General features: G+C 36.2%; 1 protein-coding gene across 4 annotated transcripts in view; it reads right to left on the bottom strand.

Moving 5' to 3' along the window:
• The window catches only part of LOC107081635 (glutamate receptor ionotropic, kainate 2), a 103,143-nt gene that overhangs the window by 57,993 nt on the left and 20,150 nt on the right, over positions 1-25,000 (bottom strand). Inside the window, exons 2-5 of one of the 4 annotated variants that reach the window (XM_015369800.1) lie at positions 9,098-9,265; positions 7,002-7,265; positions 3,002-3,183; positions 974-1,027 (exon numbers count right to left, since the gene is read on the bottom strand). In XM_015369800.1, coding sequence (XP_015225286.1) covers positions 974-1,027; positions 3,002-3,183; positions 7,002-7,265; positions 9,098-9,265 — 668 coding nt within the window. Of the gene's footprint in view, positions 1-973; positions 1,028-3,001; positions 3,184-3,263; positions 3,382-3,747; positions 3,840-7,001; positions 7,266-9,097; positions 9,266-25,000 lie in introns of those variants that run through there. The other 3 variants (XM_015369801.1, XM_015369803.1, XM_015369802.1) reach the window with 3 other exon arrangements.

The raw sequence follows: 25,000 nt of genomic DNA, 5'->3' as shown, positions 1-25,000 counted from the left end.
ACACAGTAGCAGCAGCAGGTGACGGACCCAGAACACGGGTGCCATGGTCAATATTTGCTGTTCCGAAACCAGCACGGATGGCTGGCTACCAGTATACAGTAGTTCAGGCCAACGCAGTGTCCCCTTTTCTGCCAAGCATTGGCTAGTTTTCGAAGTGGGCATGCTTCCATCTCTGCAGCCAAAATCACTGTTCTCTTTCCCCTTTCAATGACATACCTACTGTCACTGTCTCACTGTTACATACAGAAAGGTTTCTACATCTGTGTGGATGCACAACCTTTTTTTCTTCCACATCCAGCCTGTACCTTGGACTTCCAAACTACATAGTGCATCATTTGTTTGTTTGGACTATAATGGGCCAAATGGATGACACTATCATCTTCTCAGGGCTATTATCTGAGCTCTCAGTCTTCTGTTCCCTGGTTTTAGTGGGGATGGGATGCTTTTCATCTACAACATAGCAGCAGGCAATCTTTGTAGTAGCTAGATCAAAGATTCTTGGGAGAATTTCAGTGACACCCAGGGTCAGAATAAAATGTTTCCACCTGTTTTGGTCTCCAACACCCCTGTTTCTTGGCAGCCCGGGGTGCTGTATTAGAAAATGTAATTGTTGTTCAACTTTCACAACTGATTTTAACATGCAAGGGAAGTACAGACTATAGGAGGGTGACAGCACAGTAGAAAATGAGTCAGCTTTTTCAAGCTACATGGTTTTCTCAGGTTGCTGTGAAGCTTCGATATGAGTCACATACAATCAGATTGGATTTGATTTTTTTTCTCTGCGGAATGCTCTCAGTAGAAATTTTCTCTGAGAAAAGAAAAACTATCAGATTCACAAACAGATGAATCTTCAGACAAACAACCAGTTTTATGCTTGGGGGGGAAGAAAATGATCAAAACAAGTATTACTAAGAGTCAACACGAGTGCAAAAACATTCAGAAAATTAACAAATACGAGTGCCAATTTACTCACCAGTGTAGTAAAAATGTAATGGTAGTACTCAGTCATCATACCCATGGCCAAGGCCTACAAGGGAAAAAAATGACTACATTTAGGGTTAATTTGAATCTAACCTAATGCTAGATTTAATATTAGGATTTTTCCTTTAGCTAATTATTTAACTCCTAGTGACTAGTCTGTAAGAATAACAAGAATGCAGAATTTGAATAATCTGTTAAAGGCAGACTAGAGAGAATGCTTGTCATTTGTTAACTAATACTTCAATTAAAAATGGGGTTATGTACATCCTACAATCTATGAAACTAAATAAAACACCTGACCTGTCCAAACAAGCTTGCAGGGTATTCAGCCTGCACCCATAGTGGATTTCTGCCATCCTAAAATGATAACTTTTGATAACTGCGGTTTACAACAAATGTGATGTTAGAAAACATAGCTTTCTTATTTAATTTCATTTAGATAAAGGTGTATACTCTTCTTCGTTTTAGCATTTTTGGGTGAAACGCTTGATAGAACTTGGCCTTGGAAAAAAAGAGTATTTTTCTTTTATATAATAGTGTTGAAATATCTCCCTCAGAAAAAAGTTCTTTGTGCATTAAGTTCAAGTTTTTTTTTTTACACATTCTGTGTTATTAGCACTGATAGAAAAGCGTTTATTTCACAGCTCCCTCAGTTGACTCAGTACCTACACTTGTTTTTAGTAAGCACATTAAAATACATACGGTAGTCTAACAGCCTTGCACTTATGTGGGATTAACATTTAGAAAGCATTATTAAAGAGAGAATCTGTTTGTTTTAGAATTTCATGGATGCTGGTCATTTCAGCGTTTTTGTAATTTAATAGTTTTTTTTAGCCTTTCTGTCTCAATATGATTTATGCTGATATGATCATCATATCATATCATGATTTACTTGTTTTTTATTCGTATAGTTACCTCCATAACAGTCACATTAATCAGTTGCAAAAGTAATCCGGCCATGCTAGTCATTTGACTCGAATGAATAATGTCCACGGAAGAAGAAGGGGATCTCAGAGTTGCTTATGCTTTAAAATAGAATTGAACTCTTTCAATATTTTAGTGCTGAATGGTTCAAAGCAGGATCAGAACCAAAATCAAATGAAGAGGATGCACTAGAGATCTGTTTGAATATAATTTTTTAAAAGTGCTGTTTTCATTAAATGTCACCATCTATATGCTCAGTAGAGTTCTGCTTCAAATGTTACTAAACTAAGTTTAATTACATAATATAATTGTCTAGCTATTGATAAAAGTAAGCAAGCTGAGATAAAATGGGTTTACAACAGCCAATTTGACTTATTGCGTTCCTTGTTTGACTAATGAAGATTTTTTTGTTTGATGTGTAACAGGTCCAAGATTAAATGCTAAATAAATAAATTACATAATAATGAAAACCTGAAAACCTTTTTTGTATGAGAGAAAAAGGCTTTTGTAGATTTTTTATGGCAATATAATCTTCACTAAAGACCACTTCAATAAGGGCCCCCGGAACTGCCATAAATAATGGCTTATGTTAAATGAACTGGAGATGCCTGCAAGCAGAGTAAGACACTCTAATAATAAAAAAAAAGTTATTGTGCAATTGAGAGCATCTGTTAGGACTGGTCAGTGTTGAAGACCTTATAATCTAGAAGGGAATAAAGGTGCACAGAGCAGAGAAGAGGAATAATAAGAAGGAAGAGCAATAAAATGAACACACTATTGTTTCAGCACTTCTACATAATGAATAAGGGATGAGCTTCTGTGTTCAGTCCTAACTTTATGAAATTATGTAAATGTTTCTCCTGTAGGTAACTTTTTAATTAAATGCAGCACATGATATGATAAAATTGCTCATTTATTCACAAAATTAGCTTTTATCAGTTCATACATAGTAAATTTTGGGATGAATAATTTGCAAGTGTTTTGTTAGTCAGAATTCTTCCCATTATTACTCATTATATGACTGGTAGATAAAGGCTACCTCGCTCTTGTTGGGATGAGACCTTGAAGGTATCACTGCTCATTAAGGGGACATCACCTGTTTCAGGATCCAGGCAGCCATCTCGTGTCCACAATCAAAGATGACGTGAAACTCCTTCGCCTTCTTCATCTCCTTCAAAAGTGGCTTGGCGTCCTTGGTCTCTGTGGGCAGCTGTCGAATCTTCAAACGAATGTTATAACGGGATGGTGCCTTGATCAGCTCCTGCAGTCGAATGAGACCTGTGGACAAAGAGGGTACCATATAGCATATGAAAGAGGAATTTTAAAGATGGAGTGACATACTGTGTTTGATCTGTCACCATTTTGAAGCATCTCTGATTCTAAGGGTTGCCATAAAAAATAATAAAAAAAGGAATTTGAGCAGAAAAAGGCTCATGTGCATGCCTTCCTAATCCTCATTCTATTGAACCTCCCACACATCCTTGGCAAGCAATAGACTGCTACAGACCTATGAAAGAATGCTACACCACGCCACCACATTACATTTAAACCAAAAAGCTAAAAAAAAAAGACTGGAAAAAAACTTGATCCGCACCCTCCTACATTGGGTTCCAATATGACAGCAGTCTGCAAAAATGTTTATTTGCTCCTCGTGTTCCTCTGCACTACACAAAAGCACCAAATGGGTTCAATTTTACCCTGATGGAAAGCCACGGTCAATTCTTCTGTCTTTTCACACACACTTCAGATGTGTTCTGATGAGAGCGACTGTTTGCCCAGCTTGTACTTTCCCCCCCTGGGGGAGCCTGACGCCGCAGTCACATATTCAGCTACAATCTTCACCTTTCATTTTTCGACCGCACGCTCAGGTAGACAGCTCTCCAGGAGACTCTGTGATGAGATTACAATGAGTTTCTCCCTCGGTAAAGAACTTCAGAGTCCAGGGATGAAAGGGGCTGGATTGATAGGAGAGATGATTACTTGTCATGGGTATAAAAATGGATGGAGCAGAAGGGATAGTTTGAGAGGGAACTGGAGAGAGATGGAATTTTTTTTCTTTACTTTTTTTTCCTTTAGAACCACTTTAAGTTTGCTCAGCCTTTTTCTCCCCTTTTTTTTTTTTTTTTTAAAACAAAGTGCTGAGTGAGCAGTTTAATGGTCTCACTGTGTGTAGGGCTTGGTCTCCCTGAGGCTTATAGAAAAATTGGTGTGAGACAAATCCATGCAAGTCCAGTTTTGAAAAGAACTCTAGTGAGAAGGAATTCTAAACCTCCGAGAGTTGTCCTCAGGTAATCCCTATAGATCCCTACTTTGGGGCATGTCTACTTCTCTCTGTTTTTGTTCAGGCTGACACTTTGGGAGGTGTTAAGCAAGAGAAAAAAAAAATCTGTCAAGGGAGCTCAGCGTTTGGGAAACACTGTCAGTGTGGATGTTTGCGAGCTCTGGCTAATGCCTTCAGACTTTCCCCCTGGATCTTCTAACGGCCGTGTGTGAATATTTTATCCCCTCCGATAGTTTTTCCTGCCAGCCGTCAGATAGGCTCCAATCAGTGGTGCAGGGCCCTGGAGCATGAAGCTGTGTGATTACAGCCTGAGACTGGGACCGGGCGGGAAGTGAAGCGGGGCTATAGAACACGGCTATGCAGCTGTCTCACTTTTCAGAAAGTCAGGTGTCTTACAGTGGAAAAAAAATAAATATCTGTATGCTAGTCCTCAGATGCTCTTAACTGACACAGAGGAAAAATCGAGAGGTCATGAGTTTGCATCTCTCTGGGACAATTCTAAGGATATAGAGCGTGTGAAAGATGCCAAGCTGTGAGGAGGGATGTGAAGAATGATGATGATGATGAATCAGAATAATGTGGCAAGTGAGATGAGCTTCTGGGATATAATCAGGGGTCATAATGGAGCTAGGATTTGCTAGGATTGACTGTGTGCTTAATGTTATGTCCTGGATATGTGTGTAGAAATACAGCACCTTGCAAAATATTCATAGCACACATTTTTTTTTTTCATTTTAAACCTATACACCTCAATAGATTGTACTCCAATTTTATCAAACAGTCCAAAAACCAAATATTTTATAAATGTGAAGTGAAAGCAAAGAGACACCTGGTTTTCAAAGTTCATAACAAATGAAACCCTGTAAAGTCTGGAGTCCATCTGTGTTAAGACATGAGGGTCAGGCTGGCGGCAAGCAGACGGCACACAGGCCAAATTTGGTTTGACTCCATTTTGGTTAGACGCCAAACTCTAATTGGAAACCTAAAGATAACAACATCTAAAATTTCAATATAGTTCACTAAATACAACTATATTAGTGTAAAAACATTGCTATATTAAAATAATTATGAGTATATGTGTGCATAATACCTACTGTGCACATAACAACAATTACTGGGCAGCAATTATTAACATGGGTCAGTGGTCCAAAAACTTTTCTTACTGGACCTTCCTTTGGTCTACAAACATTTTTCACGACCACCCAATTGCACCCTGACCCCTACACCCACCCGAAGCAACTTATTCAACAGCTGAGCAAATAAAAGTCAACTGCAGTAAACTGCATATCGCAATTACATAAGCTACAATGTAATTTTACAGAGGAAATACAACTTTAAATTATTCTAACTTATTTATTCTAACTATTTATTAAACTTTTGCACAGACGTCAACATTGCTATCAATACATTGAAAAACAGAACAACCCTCAAAATGGCTTCATTATTGAATTCATTTGTACAAGCAGCACAGTGATTAAACAAGAACATCTCTAGGGGGCGCACTCCCCACTGACATAGGTAATCATAACCTAATGATTGAACATTAAATGCATAAATATATACAACAAGTATAGCTTCTCTGCTCTCTATAGAAAATCTGAAAACATCTGAATGCCCGAGGATACAAAGTGAAGAATTTTTAATAGTTAAAGAATCCATGATAGGGATGACTCATGAAAATTAATCTTTATTTATCTCACATAGGAGAAATTTACCTCTGGATTTAACCCATCCCCTTGGGGAGCAGTGGGCTGCCATTGTGGGGCGCTCGGGGAGCGGTGTGGGGTCAGAGGTCTTGCTCAGAGAGCCAGAGTGGAAGAGTGTGGAAGTGGGGCTCAAACTTAAAACCTCAGGATTCCAAGCTCTATGCCCTAACCACTAGGCCACCTCACTCCTATATGATGTACGATCTGCACATGCTCCTTAGAGCACCTGCAGGCTTTACACCACAGAAGAGCATAGCTGGATTGGGGTTAACAGCTTTGCCCATTTTGTGCATTTTTACTTTGCAATAGTAGCTCAAGCTTGATTAAAAAAGCATATGTGATGTTCCGGTTTTCAAATCCTATCACATAATTTCAGTTTAAGTAATAGCAACAAAACAGGGGTTTATATATGAAGCAGCATGAGCACATATTTACCAGTAAAGAACACTATTCAGTTGAGTGAACTAGGGAGTGAATTGATCAGATAATTATCTAAAGTGATCCACCTAGCAACTAAGGAAATACTATTTACCATACTTATGTTAAATTGTCAGCTGCATCATGACATATAGCTAACAAATTTAAAATAGCGATTTGAATAATAGCATCTTTTCTCCAAACTGATTACACTATCTGATAAAAATATCACAGTACTCCTGCTAGAATATGACTCAACTTTTAAAATGCATATTAAGAGCCACTCCACAAAGTTACAGGACAGACACAGTAGTTCACAGAGACATTTGAGAGCCACCCTCAGATATCAAGTGTCTCAATGTGTTATCAACCAGTGTTTTCAGCCCCCACATACTACACTTTTGCATTGCATTAAGCTGAAGAGACACTGGGTCATTCTGGGTAAGCTTTATTTATTTATTATCTCAGTGCTGCAGTTCAGTCTTTTGGAAGACTGACATTGGCAGCACCTGGAGGACTAAGACAGAACAGTAAGCTATTGATTTCTGAATTAACTTGACAGGTTACAAAGCGCTCACTGAACTCTCGGGAGCAATGTCGCACTTTGCAGTTCACCCACTACGTGTTTTTATCTTTATTCTGAGACACTTTATTGTGAAAATGTACATGATAAAGACAGACACCAACTGTACCTGTACCTGTGCTGTCGTCATAGACTACAGTGACAGTTCTCCACTTAAAGAAGTGCACCAGGTCGAGAATTGCTCTACTGAGGGAGGAGAAGTCGGGATACAGGCTGACATAGTATGAATCTCTGTTGTCAGACACTTGATGCTTCCACTTGGTTTGGATGTGGGGCACTCCCAAAGCATTGCAGATGGACTGGACTGCGTTGGCAGATGAGCTGTGCGAGGGACCGAAAATGGCTGCCACTCCCAGAGAAAGTTGGTCACATGCTGGAATGGAAATAAACAGAAGTGTATATCAGATCAGTTCTCTGTCTGTAGCTGGAGTCTTTATTTAATCTGGATTGAATTTATTATCTTTGCTGTAGAATTAGCAAAAAAAAAGGAAATATGGCCAAAAAAAGAGAAACATGTCTTGAATTATTACTGTATAAAATATTAAAAAAATACAAATGTTAAGGTTATATAAAATTATTTCCCATATTCAAAGAGTATTTCATCGCCCAACTACAAAATTAGGTGTTTCAATCACTTCCATGGCAACAAGTGTTAAAAATCAAGCATCCACAGGGAGTAGTCTGTTTGGTGAAAGAGTGGGTGGCTCTCAGGAGTTAACTGAATTAATGCCACCTAATGCAGTAGTTTGGTTGTTAAATTGTATTGTTCTTGAATATCACAATTCTTATTAGAATATAACAACACTTATCTAAATAATCTTGCCAAATTAATGTTTGGCTGTGGCAAGTTGTGGGGTTTATTTTCATAAAATAAAAAGTTATTTAAGTGGCTTTACTTTTGAAAAAAATAATCTTATTTTCCTCTGGAGTTTTATCCCTTCCATTGTTACAGCATGTAACTAGCAAATGAAGTGCAAAGCTTAAACCTTAAGAACAGTACTTCACTAACGCCTCAAGCAATGGAACATGCATTTCTGTGTCAAGTGACAAGTCCTGTTCAATAAACCAGTGACTCTACATAATTTCACCCCATGTTTACTGGTTACCACTAATGTATTTGATATTTTATAACTAACTGCTGCTTTCTTTGCACTCTGCGTGTTGCACTACTGCTTAGTTGTTTCAATCTGCCAAAACCTGGCAAAAAATTTCATTGAATTTTTTTCAGTGTTTAAATAGTTAAGATTATGTTCCTAGAATGAGCCTAATTATCCTGTGAAAAACCTGCTTATTAGGAATATTTTTTATTATTTTTAGACAAAAAACAAAAACAAGAATAGATGTTTATAAAATTAATGCATTAATACAAATTTTATTATGCATTTTCAACAAGCCATTTTTTTTTTACAATCTTTAAAATCTACCACTTCTCTAATCACAAGTTGGTGATTCGAAAGCACCAATAATATATATTGTTGTATATATTGTGATATAAATCGTTCTCCTCATTCACCAGTTCCTTTTGAATGTACATATTTGTCCACTTTTTTAGTGCTTGGAGAAGCATTTGAAGAGTCAAACACAATGGGTTTGGAGTTCATAGGTAATTGTTCACTGTATACCCCTAATTTTGTTTCTAAATGCAAATGCAATGAGAGGGGCCATTCCTGGGATTAAAAAAAAAAGGAATTACGGTATTAGAACATTGGTGTTTCATGAACCTCAAACTATGTTCTAATATATTTCTATTTAGGATAATTTAATTTAATGGTAAAATGTTTCAGATTTTTGGCTAGAGGTGATCAGTGCAGATTCCAGAAAAAAACAACAAAAAAATCCTTAACATACTAAACAGAATATTTCATCAGATACCCACATCATTGTGATTAATCATCTGCCGTGTATCAGCACGTTCTTACACCAGGGACGGCCTGGTCATACACTGACTGGAGACTACACTAATAAATGATAAATATATTACCTTTGAATTAATAAGTTTGTGAGAAATGCTCCTGTAACTCCAACTAATTCTGGTGATGCAGGCTTAAAAGTAATCACTGCCTTTTCACAAAACATATAATTTAATTCACCAAACTTACTCTCCTAATATTTATGAACAATTGTTTCAATTGAAAAAAAAAAAACAAAAACTTAAAAGTTAGATTTAAGTTTAGCACAAGCATTTCATTAGATTTTTTTACTCACCTTTCCGAGAGGCCTCGAAGCTATCAAAGATGTTTATTCTCTGGATGTCATAGGTCAATGTTGTGTTTGGGAGCAATGTGCGGTTCCTGTTGATTGTGTTCAAGGCAAATTTAAAGGCTAATTCCTCTGCTCCAGAGGGGCCACTCTCTATGGATTCAAATATTCCCCCTAAGATCAAAAGAAATAAAGAGAAAAATAATGAGTTTGCCGAAGAGTCCATTTAGATAACTGTAATTGCAATTGATTCCTTAAAATGCCTCATACAAGAACATGATCAATTCCCTTTAGGCAATTAAAGATTATGTATTATCTTTTTTCTCCTTTATCCATCATGTTGATAATGCTGTGTTTAGTATACACAGTTTGGGTATACCTGGGGAAAACAAAAATTTACACTTAGGATAAGATGTTAGAATATCAGCTGATTTGCATTCTGTGAGCTGTCAGTGCAATTAAAGGCAATTAGCTCCATTGGGAGATGAGTTCATGGGCGGCTGCCCCTCCTAAACCCCCTTGTGTTGACAGCAGGCTTCATATTTTGTTTCTTTGATTTCAATAATTTTCATATATAATGTAAGATAATAAAGCCGGATGAAAGAAAAAACAATATAGGATAAAACAAAGCATCACATTACAACAGATGATAGAAAAGCCACAGGACAATACAGAAGTGATATATGAGAAGAGGATAAAGGAGTTGGTCCTTAAAATCGCAACTGCAGAAACACTTGGAACTCTGATACCTTTACTTAATAAAACCTAATCATATAAAAACCTGTAAAATGCTCAGAGCATGAAAAACACAGCAGTTCAGCATCAGACAAAATAAATGCTTTTGCAATGCAAGGTGCTGTCTGTTTCTAACAGCTCCCTTCAGAATTGTCAATTATTTTGGACTGAACAGAGATGATTAAAGCTCCAGATGTTCCATCAAAATGATTTACAATCCTAAACAATAAGCGTTTGGAGCCAACCTGAGAAAAATGTGCCACATTTTGTGATTATGTCTAAACTAATTTAGAAGGATTCATTAAGCAAAACACCAGAAATAAATAAAAAGACTGCTCTCACAGCCAAAATGTGCAAGGCCTGAATGAGATTAAAATTTTGTTTGTCCTCTAATGTCCAAACCATACACTAACATTAGCAGAGGAAGGATTGATTGAGGAAGGATTGAAAGGAATGGTTGTACATCAGCAAATCCCACAAATGCATCCACCTTTCTTTGGTGGAGAACCATGGCTCTCAGATTTGGAGATGCTGATCCCCTTTATTTCTATCAAAAATAATGAATTTCCTCTAAATGCACAATAGAAGAAAACAAAATATGTAATTTATTAGAAAAATTATATTACTTCATATGAACTAAAGAGCATTTTATTGATATAGAAATGTCAGTTTCATGGAAAAGTATGTTTATTACCTTATTAAAAGTTTTTATTTTTAAAAAGCAATCTTTATCTGACAAATAGGGTCTGACTGCAGTGCATATTTGAATTCCCTGAGTTGTACCTGCATTCCCTCCTATAAAGATTAACAACAAAAAAAAAAAAATAATTTCAACACTAACACCTTTGAAAGTAAACAAAAATCCTAAGAAATCTTATGAAATTCAGACTTAAAAGGGAATGTTTGAGAGTAAAAAGATGAAAGAGGGTAGTGAGAGCAACTCTGTGAAACTCTCATGGGGATGAGAGGGGAGTTCAGGAGTCCATCCACAGCTTTTGTCTTCTCAGAGGGAAGAAAAAGGGATTGGCAGAATCTAAACTGCAAAACTGTAATGCCTGTTTACTGGTTAAATGACACAATGAGAAAATAAGGCTGAAAAATGAAGAGAAAGAGTGACAACTTTATAAAGATAGTAAAAGGAAAGGGGGAGTTATATAGTCATGGACATTGTAGCTATAAATAGTATGTGGCTGTGGCAGGGAGTGATAGAAAATGTGTGCAGGAGGGCAAAGAATATGTCATTAACCCAGGGAAGTGAGATTCATCACTGTCAACACTGTGAAGCCATGCTTTAGGGTATTTTACTCTTTTTTTACAGTATCTTCATCTGTTCTCTGTATATAGATGTACAATTTAAACTGTGAAAATCATGTTGCAGTGCTAAAAATGAGTTAAGGCTATCTTTGCAAAGTAATATATAAATGTTTAAACTTTTTATATACAATTAAAGGAACTACTTTAACACGCTTTTCTGTTTTAACTCTCCTTTCAGACAGCAGTGTGGAGGAGATCCCCTTGTTAGTCTTGAAAAGACCGAATACCATAATGAATGAGAAAAATGATGTCTATCTGACATGAAATCCAAGCGATAGCACATTGAACATTACAGGCCTTTTTTACCGAATGTGAAGCCAGGCTTAATGGTATTGAATTTCGCTCATCATATTCTTTTGAGTTGCTAAATGACTTGATTTAACAGAAATAATTTAGTGCCTCCCAAAATAATTCATATCCACTGAACATTACTGTACTAGTTTGTCTTCTTAAAACATGAAATTTTAATACAGACACAAAATACAACATAAATGTGGAGTGTTAAAGATTTTCCAAATGTTTTTTAAAAAATTAAATAAAAGATATTTTGTGGTTAATTTTACACTTCTTTACTCTGAAAGCAGAATGTGAAACTTAAATAAACATAAATCATAGCACTGCTTGAAGTGTACTGAAAAAATTAAGCTGTTATCAAAGACACAGGGGTGCAATTAATGGATAAACTTAGATAGAAGCCTATGGTAACCGGAGCTGAAATATTCACAATTTAAATTATTGTTAACAAGAAAAATCTTATGCACTAATAGAAGAGCTTTAACAATAACACCACTGTTGAAAAGTGAGCATATGAAGTCCCAGTTATTATTTCCCAGAAGTCATAAAGCAAATTATGTTGAAAATTGTCCTCTGGTCAGCAAAGGCCAAAATTGAATGCTTTTATTCAAATTACATCCAGAGATAATTACCCCCAAATTGAAGCATTGTTGTGAGACAGCATCAAACAATATTTACTCACACTGGACTAAATCAAAATTGTTTAAATTAAAATTGAAATAACAAAATAAAACAGAATTATGAATTAAGATGCAGTGCATCTAGAAACCACAAACACATCTTTGCTGTAATTGCAGCAAAGCATGGTTTTGCAAAGGTTCGACAGACTGGAGCTAAAACACAATGCTTTTTTCCCATGATCTTTACAGTAGATGTAGGACATTTTAAAAACCATCCATCATTGTACTTCCACTTTATAATAATGCACTACTTTGTGTTAGTTTAATGCATTAAATTCAATACCCTGAAGCTGGTGATTGTACCATTGGCAAAATGTGATCAAGGTTGAAGAAAAGGAGTACTTTTCCAATTCACTGTTTACGTTGCAGGCAACATAAAGACATACACTCAACACCCAGAACAAAACCTGCTAATTTTAGTTGTTTCCAACACTTAACATGAATACTGAACCTTTTTAGATAAAATACCCTCTGTATTGATTGCACTGACTGATAAATTTGACATTTCGCCCCAAGTGGACTTTGTGAAGCTCTGACAAGATTTTTTCCCCTCTTTGTCACTGGTCTTGTATATTTTCCTTGATTAAAGTCTATTAATACTACCTCTCTCATCATTTCCCCCCTCCTCCTCCTGCTTGCTTTTGTGGTCTGTCTGATTGCAGGTGAGTGAATTACAGTTGCTATAATCAGGTACGGTGTGTGTGTGTGTGTGTGTGTGTGTGTGTGAGAGAGAGAGTGTTTCTCTGTGTGTGAACTGTGCACAGTTGCCAGGATTGCTGTAAATTAAGGTGCAACTGAAAGATCAAAGTGAGTTATGAGCTAAATAACAACCCGGATGATAAAACAGGCCAGCTGATCCTAAGGTCTCTGTGTGTGTTTGTGTGTTTGCATGTGAGTGTGTGCCATGTTTACTTTTGAGTCAGTGTGTCTTGTGAAAACAGAAATAATCAAAAGGAACAGAGTTAAAACTGAAACACAAGACAAGAGATTTTCTGATTAACTTAAAGGTTTTTATATACAGTAAGGCTTGGAAAATTTACATACCCTCCCATTGCAGAAAATGTTAAATTCAAAATAGTAATTCAATTAACAAAAAATAGAAAAAAGTAGTAAGAAATACAAATGTACTTAATATTATAAGATAATTTAGTAAAATAGAACATTGATTATTAAGTTTTATTTATATATAAAAAAAAGTCTAAAAAAAGAAACTGTCCCTGAGAAATCAGAGTACTTTGCTCCTAAACAGTGAATATTCCTTCAGGTGAAGTGGTGAAGTCTTTTTTACACCTGATTTCAGTGATTGCATCAACGTTTTGCTCAACAAAAGTTTAGTTTAGAAACTCTGTCACGCTTGTTTACTCAAAATTATTCAAAATCAGTGTCATGATTTCCCTTTTTTCATTTAGCTTTTGTCATCTAGATTTTATTTTACTGGCAACTGATTTTTTTCTGTCATTAATGGAAACATATGTAAACTTTCAAGCATAACTGTATAGCAACCTTTTATTACTTGTTCTTTTCTCTATGGAAGACAGAATCTGAGTAGCATCATTTTAAAATAAACTTTACAGTTAAGAGAAATTGCAAATCCAAGCAAGGTAAAAACTTTATATCAAAAGGAGGTTATAGACACATGGGAAATTCATTAGGACCTAGAGAGTCCTAAAACCAGCTATTTCGAATTTAACATTTAACGGGAGCCTAGTGGTTAGGGCATTGCGCTTGGGATCCTGAGGTTCTGAGTTCAAGCCCCACTCCCATGAACTGACACTCTGGGTCCCTGAGCAAAGACCATTAACCCCCACACATCTCCCCGGGCTCCGTACAATGGCAGCTTACTGCTCCCCAAGAGGATGGGTTAAATGCAGAGTGAATTTTGTTGCTCTGTACTTGTGACAGTATAATGACAAAAAGCTGGAAAAAAAAAATAATGAAATTCAATTTGAAGTATTGTCTAATTGCACATTTTAAATTGTATTATCAAAGAGGAATTGTACATTGTATTTATTCATTCATTATTAAATACTGGAATTTGAAAATGTTTTTTTAAAACCTGTTTCAAAATTGAAATTTAAGAAACAAAATTCATAAAAATGATTATAAATACCTTTCCTAATAACATATTTAAAAAGGTTATTTGTTTTCCAATCAATTTCCAATTTTTTTTTCTAACTTGCATTTTCAGATCCTTTTTGAAATTCAATTTTTTTATGCTTTACCCTCTTCATTGAACTTTTCCGTGAACCTTCTGGTCCCAGCGCAGACTGGAAAAAAAAACAACAACAACTCTCTCATTGGTTAGACTGCCACACTTAGTTAACGAAATGACCAATGCAGGAGCTGGTTATATCTGAACAGATGTGGACGAAGTATTCAACAGTGGTACTTGAGTAAAAGTACTGACACTCATGGTCAAATCTTACTCAACTATAAGTAAAAGTTACTCGGTAAAACATTTAAAGTTGAAGTGTTGAAGTACCCACTTTTGAAAATACTTCAGTATTCAAACGTACTGGATTTAAAAGTATTTAAGTATTCAAAAATATAAATTACAGCTTGTAATATCAGTATATGTCTGTCTAGTTTCCAGAGTAATTTTAAAGAATGTTGTAACATTCTGAAACCTCCTGATATGTAGAACCTCTGCTACAAATTCTACACCACCTGGAAAGAAATTCAGCATAAAATGCCACAAAATTAAGGACAGTTATTTTGATTCTTATTTAAAAACAAACCAAAAAGAAAACAGCAGTAGCTTGATTCTCATACTTTCTCTATAGAATTATCACAAAGAAACTCCAACTCTGGTTTCAGGACTCGTCCAACTTAACAACTTAGCCACATGGCAACAACTAATGCCATAATAAAATAATACACTACAAATGATATCTGCGCTCAGTTTTTCACACCTGTGGAATGTAATGCAAATCTTGAAAACAGTGGTGTCCAAATTCAGTCCTAAGGGCTGCTATCTTGCATGATGAAATTGCCTTTCCAGAAAGAAAATCAGTAACATTGGATTAAAAAGCTAAGCTGAGCCAAAAGGAAGAAGTAACTAACAGCTTCTTCTAAATGTAGTGGAGTAGAAAGTACAAAATTTGACTTTGAAATGTCAATAAAATCACTCGAGTAAAGTAAAGATACTCAAAAAAGTACTTTAGTACAGGAATCAAGTAAATGCACTTTGCTTACTTACACCACTGCATCTGAAGAGCCACTATGATTGGTCAAACTGGTTTTCATTGTGCTTCTTTTTCAGTGACTCTCTATGTCCTCCATAGTTGATAACTTGCAAAAAGCAGATCTATAGTATTAACCCGGTGCAACTCGGATTGTTTATTGATTATGCAAAAAAACATGCTAATAAGCATTTTTGAATTTAAAAAGCTTTTTTCTAATTGTTTTTAAACCTTTTTTGAATGACTATGACCTGGATGACTGAGAATCTTCACAAGCAAATAGCAAAAAAAGCAAACTTATAGGAGGAGGATATGCAATTGTGATAAAAGCCACCAAGAAAGTGATTTTTCAAACCTAAAACTCCTTGTGGGTGGGTTTCTGCATATTTTGTTATTTCTTTTGCGAGTATGGTCCAAAGCAGCAAAAATATCTATGGTCATTGCAGCAAGAAGGATTGGTGCAACAGACAGACAACAAAGAGGTTCATGTCTACATATTTGGATTGTTAGAAATAACAAAGGGCCCAGTAAGGGCATGCAATGTTGCAATTATTGGGCTGCAATCACCATTGCCCTGAGCAACGTCTTTTTTCTTTTTTTACACTATTGATATGCATATTGTATTGTTAAAGATAAAGACCAAGTACTTGAAAAAAGTCCTTTTATAAAACCCTTGAAAAATTGACTTTTGAACAGAGCGGGGTTAGTCCATATTCTGAGAGTTTCCTGTCTTTAAAAAATCTCTAGGATTAGTGGAATTGAGCCATATAAGAAAGATAACTGGACAAGGGATTGACATTACTGTACACGCTGCTTTGCTCAGAAGCTGAGCTTGGTTTCTATTTCACCAATGAAAGGAGTTTTAAGACCAGCATTTAATTCTGGCATCAAGTCTGCATTTACGTTTGAAATATTTAGGAGTTTATTTATTAATTTATTTATGAACCAGGAAAACAAAAAAAGAGAGAATAATTTGCTTCTACTGTGTTTGCTACATTCTGCTGGCTAGGCTAGCTGTAACTACCTGCTAAAAGTTTCTTTTAAAACAGCACAAGCTTGATTTAAACTTAACAGTGTAAAAATTCAGTTGTAGAAACCATATGTGCCCAAAGCCAGAACGTTGGCAAAATAATATAAAAAATTATGTTTGCCCCAATAACACCTGTAGTGTTACCGTTTTTCGGCTACTTTAGCTCATCAAAGAAAATGTTAAATAAAAGCAAAAAATATAGAATGAAAAACATAGATTTCATTTAGAATGCTCAATTTAGCAGATTTCCCAGCAGATGACAGTCGACACCAGATCTGTAGCGGTGAAACAATACATACCACCAGCTCGTTTGCAAATGGGCAAACAGAAATACATCCTGCTCACTATGGATTGCGCTTTATGAAAAAGGACTGAAATGACTTATTTCACTTTGGTTGAGAATCCCACAGTGCAGTGTTATGTCACCCTTTCAAGACCCATAATAAAATGCCAGCAGGAAAAAACAAGTCTACATGGGACAGATCAGTACAACTGGACTGCAAGGGTGACTGACTCAGTGACGCTCAGTCAAAAATACACGTCAGGTCTATTTTAATAGAAAGCAGAGCAAACACTGAACATACTGAGTGTATAACACTGGCCTACAATAGGTGGGCCAGCTCGGTCAGCAAACCTCATACAGACTATACACAAAGCCATGTGTAAATATTAAGTCAAGTTCGGGTGTTTAATATTTGCAAATGGTCTTCTTAAATTTAACATAGGCTAGACACTTACAACAGTCAGAGCAACATAAACTAAACGAAACAGTGTTATCTGCCAAACTGCAAGCTGCAGATGGATTTAGGTTTGTATTTAATTTGACTATCTTCATTTATTTCTCAGTATACAGGAAGTACAAATAATAACGGAACGTTTTTATAAAAAGTATGTTTGCATATGTTAAAGTTAGACTTTGATCCTAAAACTGTTGCATAGAATGTAATACAAACTTTAAAATTAAATACTATCTGTTGTGCATGGTAATGTGAATAGACTTAGCCTTAAAAAACTCTTAGCCTTAAACTCCCTCGGGATTACTCCTTCAGGGAAATTCTGGTTCGAGTAGCTTACGTATATAGAGTACAAAGAGTTAAAGCAAGATGCCATTAAAGATGAAAATACAACAGACAATATAAGACAGTGTATATAGTACAAAAAGCATAAAAAAAGAAAAAAGTTGTAATGTCCTGGAATATATTTCCCTTAGATTTAAAAATATCAGCCCTGCGAACAACATAGTAGCTGACTTGGGTTATTCAACTACTATGTAGTCTTCTACATCTGCTTTTAAAATCGTAATAAATAGAATCCTTTGATGCAAAAAAAAAGAAAAAAGAGATCTAAAATTGTATTTGTACTATTTTTTTAAACAAACAAACAAAACTGAACGTCATAAGTCACAAATATCTACATGCTTTTCACCAGGTGAACACATTAAAGCACCTGATAAACGCACTGAGAAAATGAATGTATGGGTGTTCCAATTATTTTTTTAGTTGAATCAAAATAACACTTTAGAAATATTTTTTTTTTTTTACCAAAGCAAGGTTGTTTAACAACTACCCACCAGCAGCACATGCTGTTTATTTATTTTTTTGCACAACTGATTCAGTGCTCCTTGTATTAAATTTTTAAAGATCAGGCCTAGGCCAAGTTAAGGGTAAGCAAATTATAAAGGACAACCTTAAATAATTTATATGTGAGCTCCTTAATGACTGGATGAAAATTTGTTAGAAAGATTTGTTAAATTTTACTTTTGGTATAAAATAGCCTACACATGAAGTCATGACAAAATATAATTGTAATTCATGTTAATTTAAAACATTCTTCTGTCCACAAGCTGTTCAGAGATTGTATTGAAGCCAAGGCTATTTTTGTGACATGAGTGAACCGAGTCCTTGCAGAGAAATGGTTACTAAAAGAAAAGGGTTATTTACATTCCAATGAATAGGAATGCAGCCGTCTCTTTCCACCCAAGGTTGCTCAGTGCAGTGAGCGATGAGATTCAGATATGTTGCCATAGTGACTCACCTATGCTATGGTGCTGATGCACTGAGAGGTTTGAAATCTGAGCAGCAGATTGGTGGAGGGGGGAGATAGTGGAAATATGAATGACTTATATCTGTGACTAATGGTGTTGCTGCAGGAAGGCGGTGAGCTGCAGGGTGGCTGCCTGAAGCTGTTGGCCCTGGTATGTGCATGAGGTTCCTCACTTAGGGGCCCAAATCCCCCCCTAAATACAGACACACACTCGGACACACACACTGCACCCCCCCATGGCCTGTTTCTGTCTCCCTCCATCTCTCAACAACCAAGGATCAGTACTCAGAGCCAATAGGCAGGAGGCAAAAGTGATGGGAACGCTCCATAAATATCAGTGAATTTCCCAGTGGGAGTGCTCCCCGACTTGTTTGGCAGTGAATGGGACATGATGCATGAAGGCCTGCAGAGAGTTGCCACCCTTGGTCATTAATCTGATGATCCCCTTGATACAGTGGTGATGTGACCTTTCTATGCTACACAGGGGCCTATTCTCTCTCCCCAGACATCAGAGCAAAGCTCAGGGTCTGCAGGAGACTCACCTGTGCCATTAGAACTTAATATAAACAGACTAAATAATAGGTGTTGTGTGCACAATACTTTCACATCTATCTTCTGTGCGGGCTTGACATGTGGTAATTTGAAGTACTATTCTTTTCTGTAGTGTAGTCCTCTATTCAGTCTACCTAAATGAGCACAAGGAAACTGACAATTGCCTGAAATATAATTAGATATTAGGAGGAATGTCAGAAATAATTAGAGTATTTCATTATCACAAGGTGATAAATTCATAATCTTCAAAAAATATATATCAGCTACCTCATAAGTTTCCTCTGAATCCCTTTAATCACATCAGACATTCATTTACTTTGCATTATTTACGACTTAATCTTTTACTTCTATTTTTACGATCTGTGCGGAATGTTTTAAGGGGAGCTTGGCAAGAGATAATAAAATTGTGATGAGTATAATAAATAAAAAGATAGGATTATTAAACTAATAATTCATGGTTAAGTGATTCATGTTAAATAAGTCATTGGCTATTATTATAACTCAGCAGCTGGCAAAGAGTTAATAAGCAGTGATTTATGATGCATAATCTATATTTAGATTAAAGAGCTTTGAGCCAACTATATGTGGAAATTTTAGAAACTTAAATAAACCAATAATTTTAAGAAATGCTAACATAACAGATGAATCCTGTTTCAGAGTTTTGTCCCTACCCTATTTCTTGGCATATTAGTCTTTGCAGTTACATTATTACACTGACAAAACACACACCTGAAGCTGAGCCATGATCCTTTATCACTTCTTAAATTCCTCATGCTCAAATCTATATGACTTACTGTGCCTCTATGTGTTGCGTACACTGCCATCAACCTTCTTACACAAATCCCTGTTTTTTTATTTTTTATTTTCTACACTTGTTAAGGACAAACACAAAAATATGTTGTAAAAAAAAAGTTTACTTATGAATACCTATTTAATTTCAAGGTTTTCTGTATGTTTTAAAAACTTTACTCCTAATCGATATGAGTTATTCTACTTTATTAAGTAATTTAAAATGCATGCCAATGATGCTCCTGTGTCAAATTGAATGCATCCTATAAAGATAACCTTTAGGCAGGCATTAAAAATACTTTTACACCAATTCTGTTTTTTTTTTTTTTGTGGTCAGTTACAATATTCTATTTTAAATGTCATGTTTACAATAAATGTAAGATAAAAAATAATCATAATTAATAAAAGGTAGGCTTGAAAACAACAGTCTGTTTGTAATTAATGTAATCAGTGTGTTTTTCTTAGTGAAAAGTATGGGAGCCCTGAATAGAATAGAATAGCAAAGGTTATAGTAGAAGTGCTCACACAATGTGCACCTTAGAATAATGAGATAAAAGGAAGTGAGAGAAAAAAATCTCGAAAAGAGAGCTTGTATTTTTTTGAAGCTACTCAGGTAGTAAACCAATACCTGAAATTTACCAGTTAATGAGTAAATCATACAGTCTGAACACTAAAAATGGTACGATCAAGCCATACCTGTTTTAGCTTGTTGGGAGTGTGTCCTCCAGGATACACTAAAGCCTGCCAACCTAAAGCCTCTTGATATTAGAGTGGACTGTCACCTGCCACTACTGGACGTTAAGCCTCAGGCTGACTCACACACTTAACGATGCAAGTGTGAACACACATGAGTATGCATAGCAATGACTGAAACTAAACAAATCTGTCGGACCAGACAGAACTGAGTCCAAAGAAAACGTCACTGATGGGGAATTTAGAGTGCATGCCTGCAGTTCCGCTGCACTTGGCGTAATAATTAGCATGTTCGCTGCCACGAGATCAATTTAATCAATCATGAATAATGAGCATATACACAATCCTCAATTAGAAAATGGTTGCTATGGCTGTGGTTCCTGACCTGACTCCAAGTAGGAAACCTGTGATCGTGTAACATGTATTAATTTTCAGCTTTGGCAACAGATGTGCTAATTTCCTGGGCTCTTTCAGTTCATAATAATGTGCCAGCTCCCTCCTCAAAATATGTGCTAATTTGCAAGTACTCTTTGTGGATGTGCTAAACTACCAGCTGACATTTGGTGTGCTAATTTGTCAAACAGGGACCCCTTTTTTGTACTAATTGAGCCAAACTGTGAGTACACACTTCCAGGAGCCTTGAACTGTTGAATTCCTAAATGACGCCTGTGTGCCGGTGGTTTCCAGGCCCTCAAAAGCTCTCGAATTGCAAATTTGACAAAAAAAAGAAACCCTCTCTGCTGTGAAAATAGGATGCATGGGTACTTGGGGCACATGCTTGGTGAAGGGAACAGGCAGACACACAAAGACCTCACAGAAATATGAGGCTGCTCTTACGATTAGATGAGCTATTTAAAGTCAAAATATTATGATGCTATGAAAGCATCATAATATCAAAACACAAGAAAAGGGTCACTACCAGAGTTGAGTATCAGGGTGCAGTATGTGTTCATATAAATTTCTAAAAAGATAATAATAAATAAAAAGGTTGTCTATCTGTCCAGCAGCTGCATTTTTGACATACTATCTGGTCTCTGAACATCTAAAGAAAAGGACACTCTGCTTCAGCTACAGCTTGGAATAACATTGAAGAGAAAAGAAAAGAGGTTATAGATCCCCTGGTTTTATATAAAGCACATAGGGATTAATTCTCTTTCACAGAAATTAAACAAGATAAATGTTTTGATTAAAAAAATTGTTTCGAGAGTGTTCAGGCAAAGTAAAAAAGCAATTTTGCAACAATTTGGTAAATGTGTTTCTTAAAAACAAACAAAATAACTATGACACGTTTCAACGAGCAGCAGTGAAGAGTTAGATTTGTTTTCATAAGCAGAGATGCTGTACATAAATAGTTCAATGTTAATTTGACTTTTAACCAGTTCATTTTTTTTTATCTATATACTGTTTCTACACATTTAAATGTAATTATTCTTAGTACTGTTTTATACCCAAAAACAAAGCATTTGGGACTCATGTACTTAAACAAAGACTTTTAATTATATTTTTCAATTTTGCCCATTGACCTAAAGGTATAGGAGGAGGATAGGAGGTGGAGGATTTTCGCACATTTTTGAAGACCTGCCCTCTCCAATTTTCCAAAAAAATAAATAAAAATGCACATGCAAAACCCTGTACCCGCTCTACAGAGGAAACGGCTATTTAATATGTGCGAGGCCATGCACGGGCCCATTTCTTCTTGTGCACGCTCTATTTAAACGTTGCTGTTCTCATAGCTCATACAAGCTTATTGTGTCCAAACTTCCGCCCTAACCCCTGAATCCCTCAATTTGGGACTTTTTAGTGAACTCAGTTAACTTACTGCTCGGACAGATGATCGGACAGATGATCACTACTTTTTACTCCCTGTTGGTCACGTAACTCCTTTCAATTCGCGGTACCTGCACCATCTTTTTTATTAGTCGCTGCTGTCGGATAGCAGCAGCCTATGGGAACAGTGGGCCGCTGTGACAGCAAATCCCATAATGCTTTGCGAGGAGAGCACTGCGTGCAAAGCATTCTGGGATATATTTGCCTCCTTTGAGGCCTTTCTTTTCTTTTCATACACTTCATAGACACTTTTTCTCTTACGACCCTCAGCCATTTTCAAAGAACCACAGTGAGAAAAGTGAGCTTCAATGACTGTCTGAAACTTGCTCACCAGATATATGGCTGAATTTGCAATGCCCCAAAAAAGATAACTAACGGGACGAGCATGTACAGTAGGATAGATTTACGTAAGCATTACACTAGAATGATTGACAATTTGGGGGATGACTTATTTTGATGATCCACACAGAGAATTTTAGTTCATCCTCTATATCTTTAAGATTTTCTCCCAACCACAACCAAATCCTTATTCATATGAAAGAGCAGATAAAACACAGACACTGCTCTAATCTAACAGAAAAAAAGGAAAGACTACATCATGGTTATGATCGATCTAGTAATGTAGTAGTGCCTTAGGAAAATCAGTCAAGCCTCCATGAATATCTCCCCTGTGTTGTTTTTCCAGAGGCCATTTTAGAAATCTTGTCTCAACATCTAAAATATCAATGGGGGTTCATTTCCACATCTGTCTTTTTCAATCATCAAAAACACTTCATGATTAAACATTATATTCAGAAGACATCACTATGGAAACAGGATTTTTTATGTAATATTTTCAATAAGCTTACACTAAGAATAAATAATACTGCAAAAGTACTGCAACAATATTTTACTTACATTAAAGTTTTATTTAATTTTTTATGGTATGTTAAGAAACACATGTTTTGCATAGGAATAATAATAACAAAAAGGGCTCATTGAACATGCATTTGTTTGGGAAAATATGTTTGTCTTCCAAACTGCTTGTTTAATGAGCCTTGAAGCTTTCGAACTACTAACTTCACCTCATGATATGAATTCCCCTAGATGCAGTCTTATGATATGGTTTGAGTAAAAAGTAATACAAACCTCAAAACTGCAGTTAGGGGCTTTTGGTGTGAGAAGAAAATATGTGAATTGGCTGTAATATAAAGCCCATAGGGGGCGAACAGGAACCCTTATTTAATAGAATGCTTCCGATGGCTTCATGCCTCGCTCACTTCTGTCGTTTCTCTGTCTGTGCCCCATCTTTTTCAATCCTTCATCGAAACACACACACACACACACACACACACACACACACACACACACACCAACCAGCAATCTCAGGCATGAGCACATCACAGGGTGGCCTCTGCAGGTGACAGATGGCAACCTCACAGCGCTGCTGACTGTAAACTGAGTTTTAATCAAGCCTAAGCACATGTGAGAGATGCTAATTATCCACTGAAGGCTAGAAGAGTCCAACCTGGAGAATGCTGTGACTATGCATGTGCATCACTGGTTCATTATCGCTTTCCCCTGTTGCGATAAAATCACCATTATTGGCATTGCAGATGAGAAGTGCACGGCATGATGGACTGTCTGGTGCATCCCACGATGCTCAGACCCTGGAGCAGTATCACTCAGCAAAATTAATATGGATAAGGACAGCTAAAAGTGATTGCAGTCCTAAAAACAAACTCGCAAAGTTAAGCAGAGGGAGTTCAAGTTCCCTCTACACGATATAAACAAAGAATCTTTAGCCTAATGTTTCCAGCAACATGACAAATAAACTTGTAATAAGAATTTCTAATATCTATGATGTCCAACAGACCCTAGCATAAACTTTGCATAGCATAAAAATTATGCTGTTGCAATTAGACGGCAGCAAATTATACAAGACTCTATTGTCCTCTTTGCTCCCTTTGTCACTCCGGTTCTCATTCTCTGTTCTTTTGGACATTAAAATGACCCCATATTACACTCGCCATTGTAATTTGGAACAAAATGTCTGTAGAATTAGGCTTTCTTCCATGTAGTGGGGTAGATGTTATCTCCCCTCAGAGCCAAAGGTCAAGAATTAATTCAGTAAGCACCTCTCTAATTCTCAAAGCAGGATTTTCACAGGATAAGGAGAGAGGAGAAAAATGAAAAGGTTTTCTTAATCAGTTTAGTAAAAACTTTATAAAGAGATCCATTCATATAAGATAATTATTCTGTTTCATTTAGGCAATGAAAAGTAAGCTACAATATGCTGCATGTGCTTAAGGTATATAATTTAAGACAAAATAGCTTTCAAATAGATATATATAGATGCACTAAGTTAAAACTCTGATAGAGTCGATGGAAATTATGCTTGTAATGTTTTTATTCAATTCACTTCAGTTCATTTATACAGCGCTAATTTAAAAGACGTCATCTCAAGGCACTTTACAGAGACAAGTTGATGAGATCATACATTCTGATTGGTCCAAAGTTCTCTACCTAAGGACAACATGCTGATTGTATCAGTCATTGACTTGCAGGACACGCTCCTCCTGGACGGGCATGTGGTGACAGTAGATAATTGTACTTGCATTTCGTCATTGACTCTATGGCAATCCCTCATTATTAAAGCAACAGTGCCTTACAAAGGCAATCACATGATTTGAACTGTTTCGCATCTTATGAAGTTTTTTAAATCATATTTATCTCATTGACATTTTAGATGAGAGACCTATACAAATCAGTCAGTTATCATTAATTGAAA

This window comes from Cyprinodon variegatus, unplaced genomic scaffold (assembly GCF_000732505.1).
Source record: "Cyprinodon variegatus isolate N-32 unplaced genomic scaffold, C_variegatus-1.0 Scaffold38, whole genome shotgun sequence".
In the NCBI taxonomy this organism is placed as follows: Eukaryota; Metazoa; Chordata; class Actinopteri; order Cyprinodontiformes; family Cyprinodontidae; genus Cyprinodon; species Cyprinodon variegatus.
Note: the sequence above shows the minus strand (reverse complement) of the source record. Positions and strands in the feature narration are given on the sequence as shown.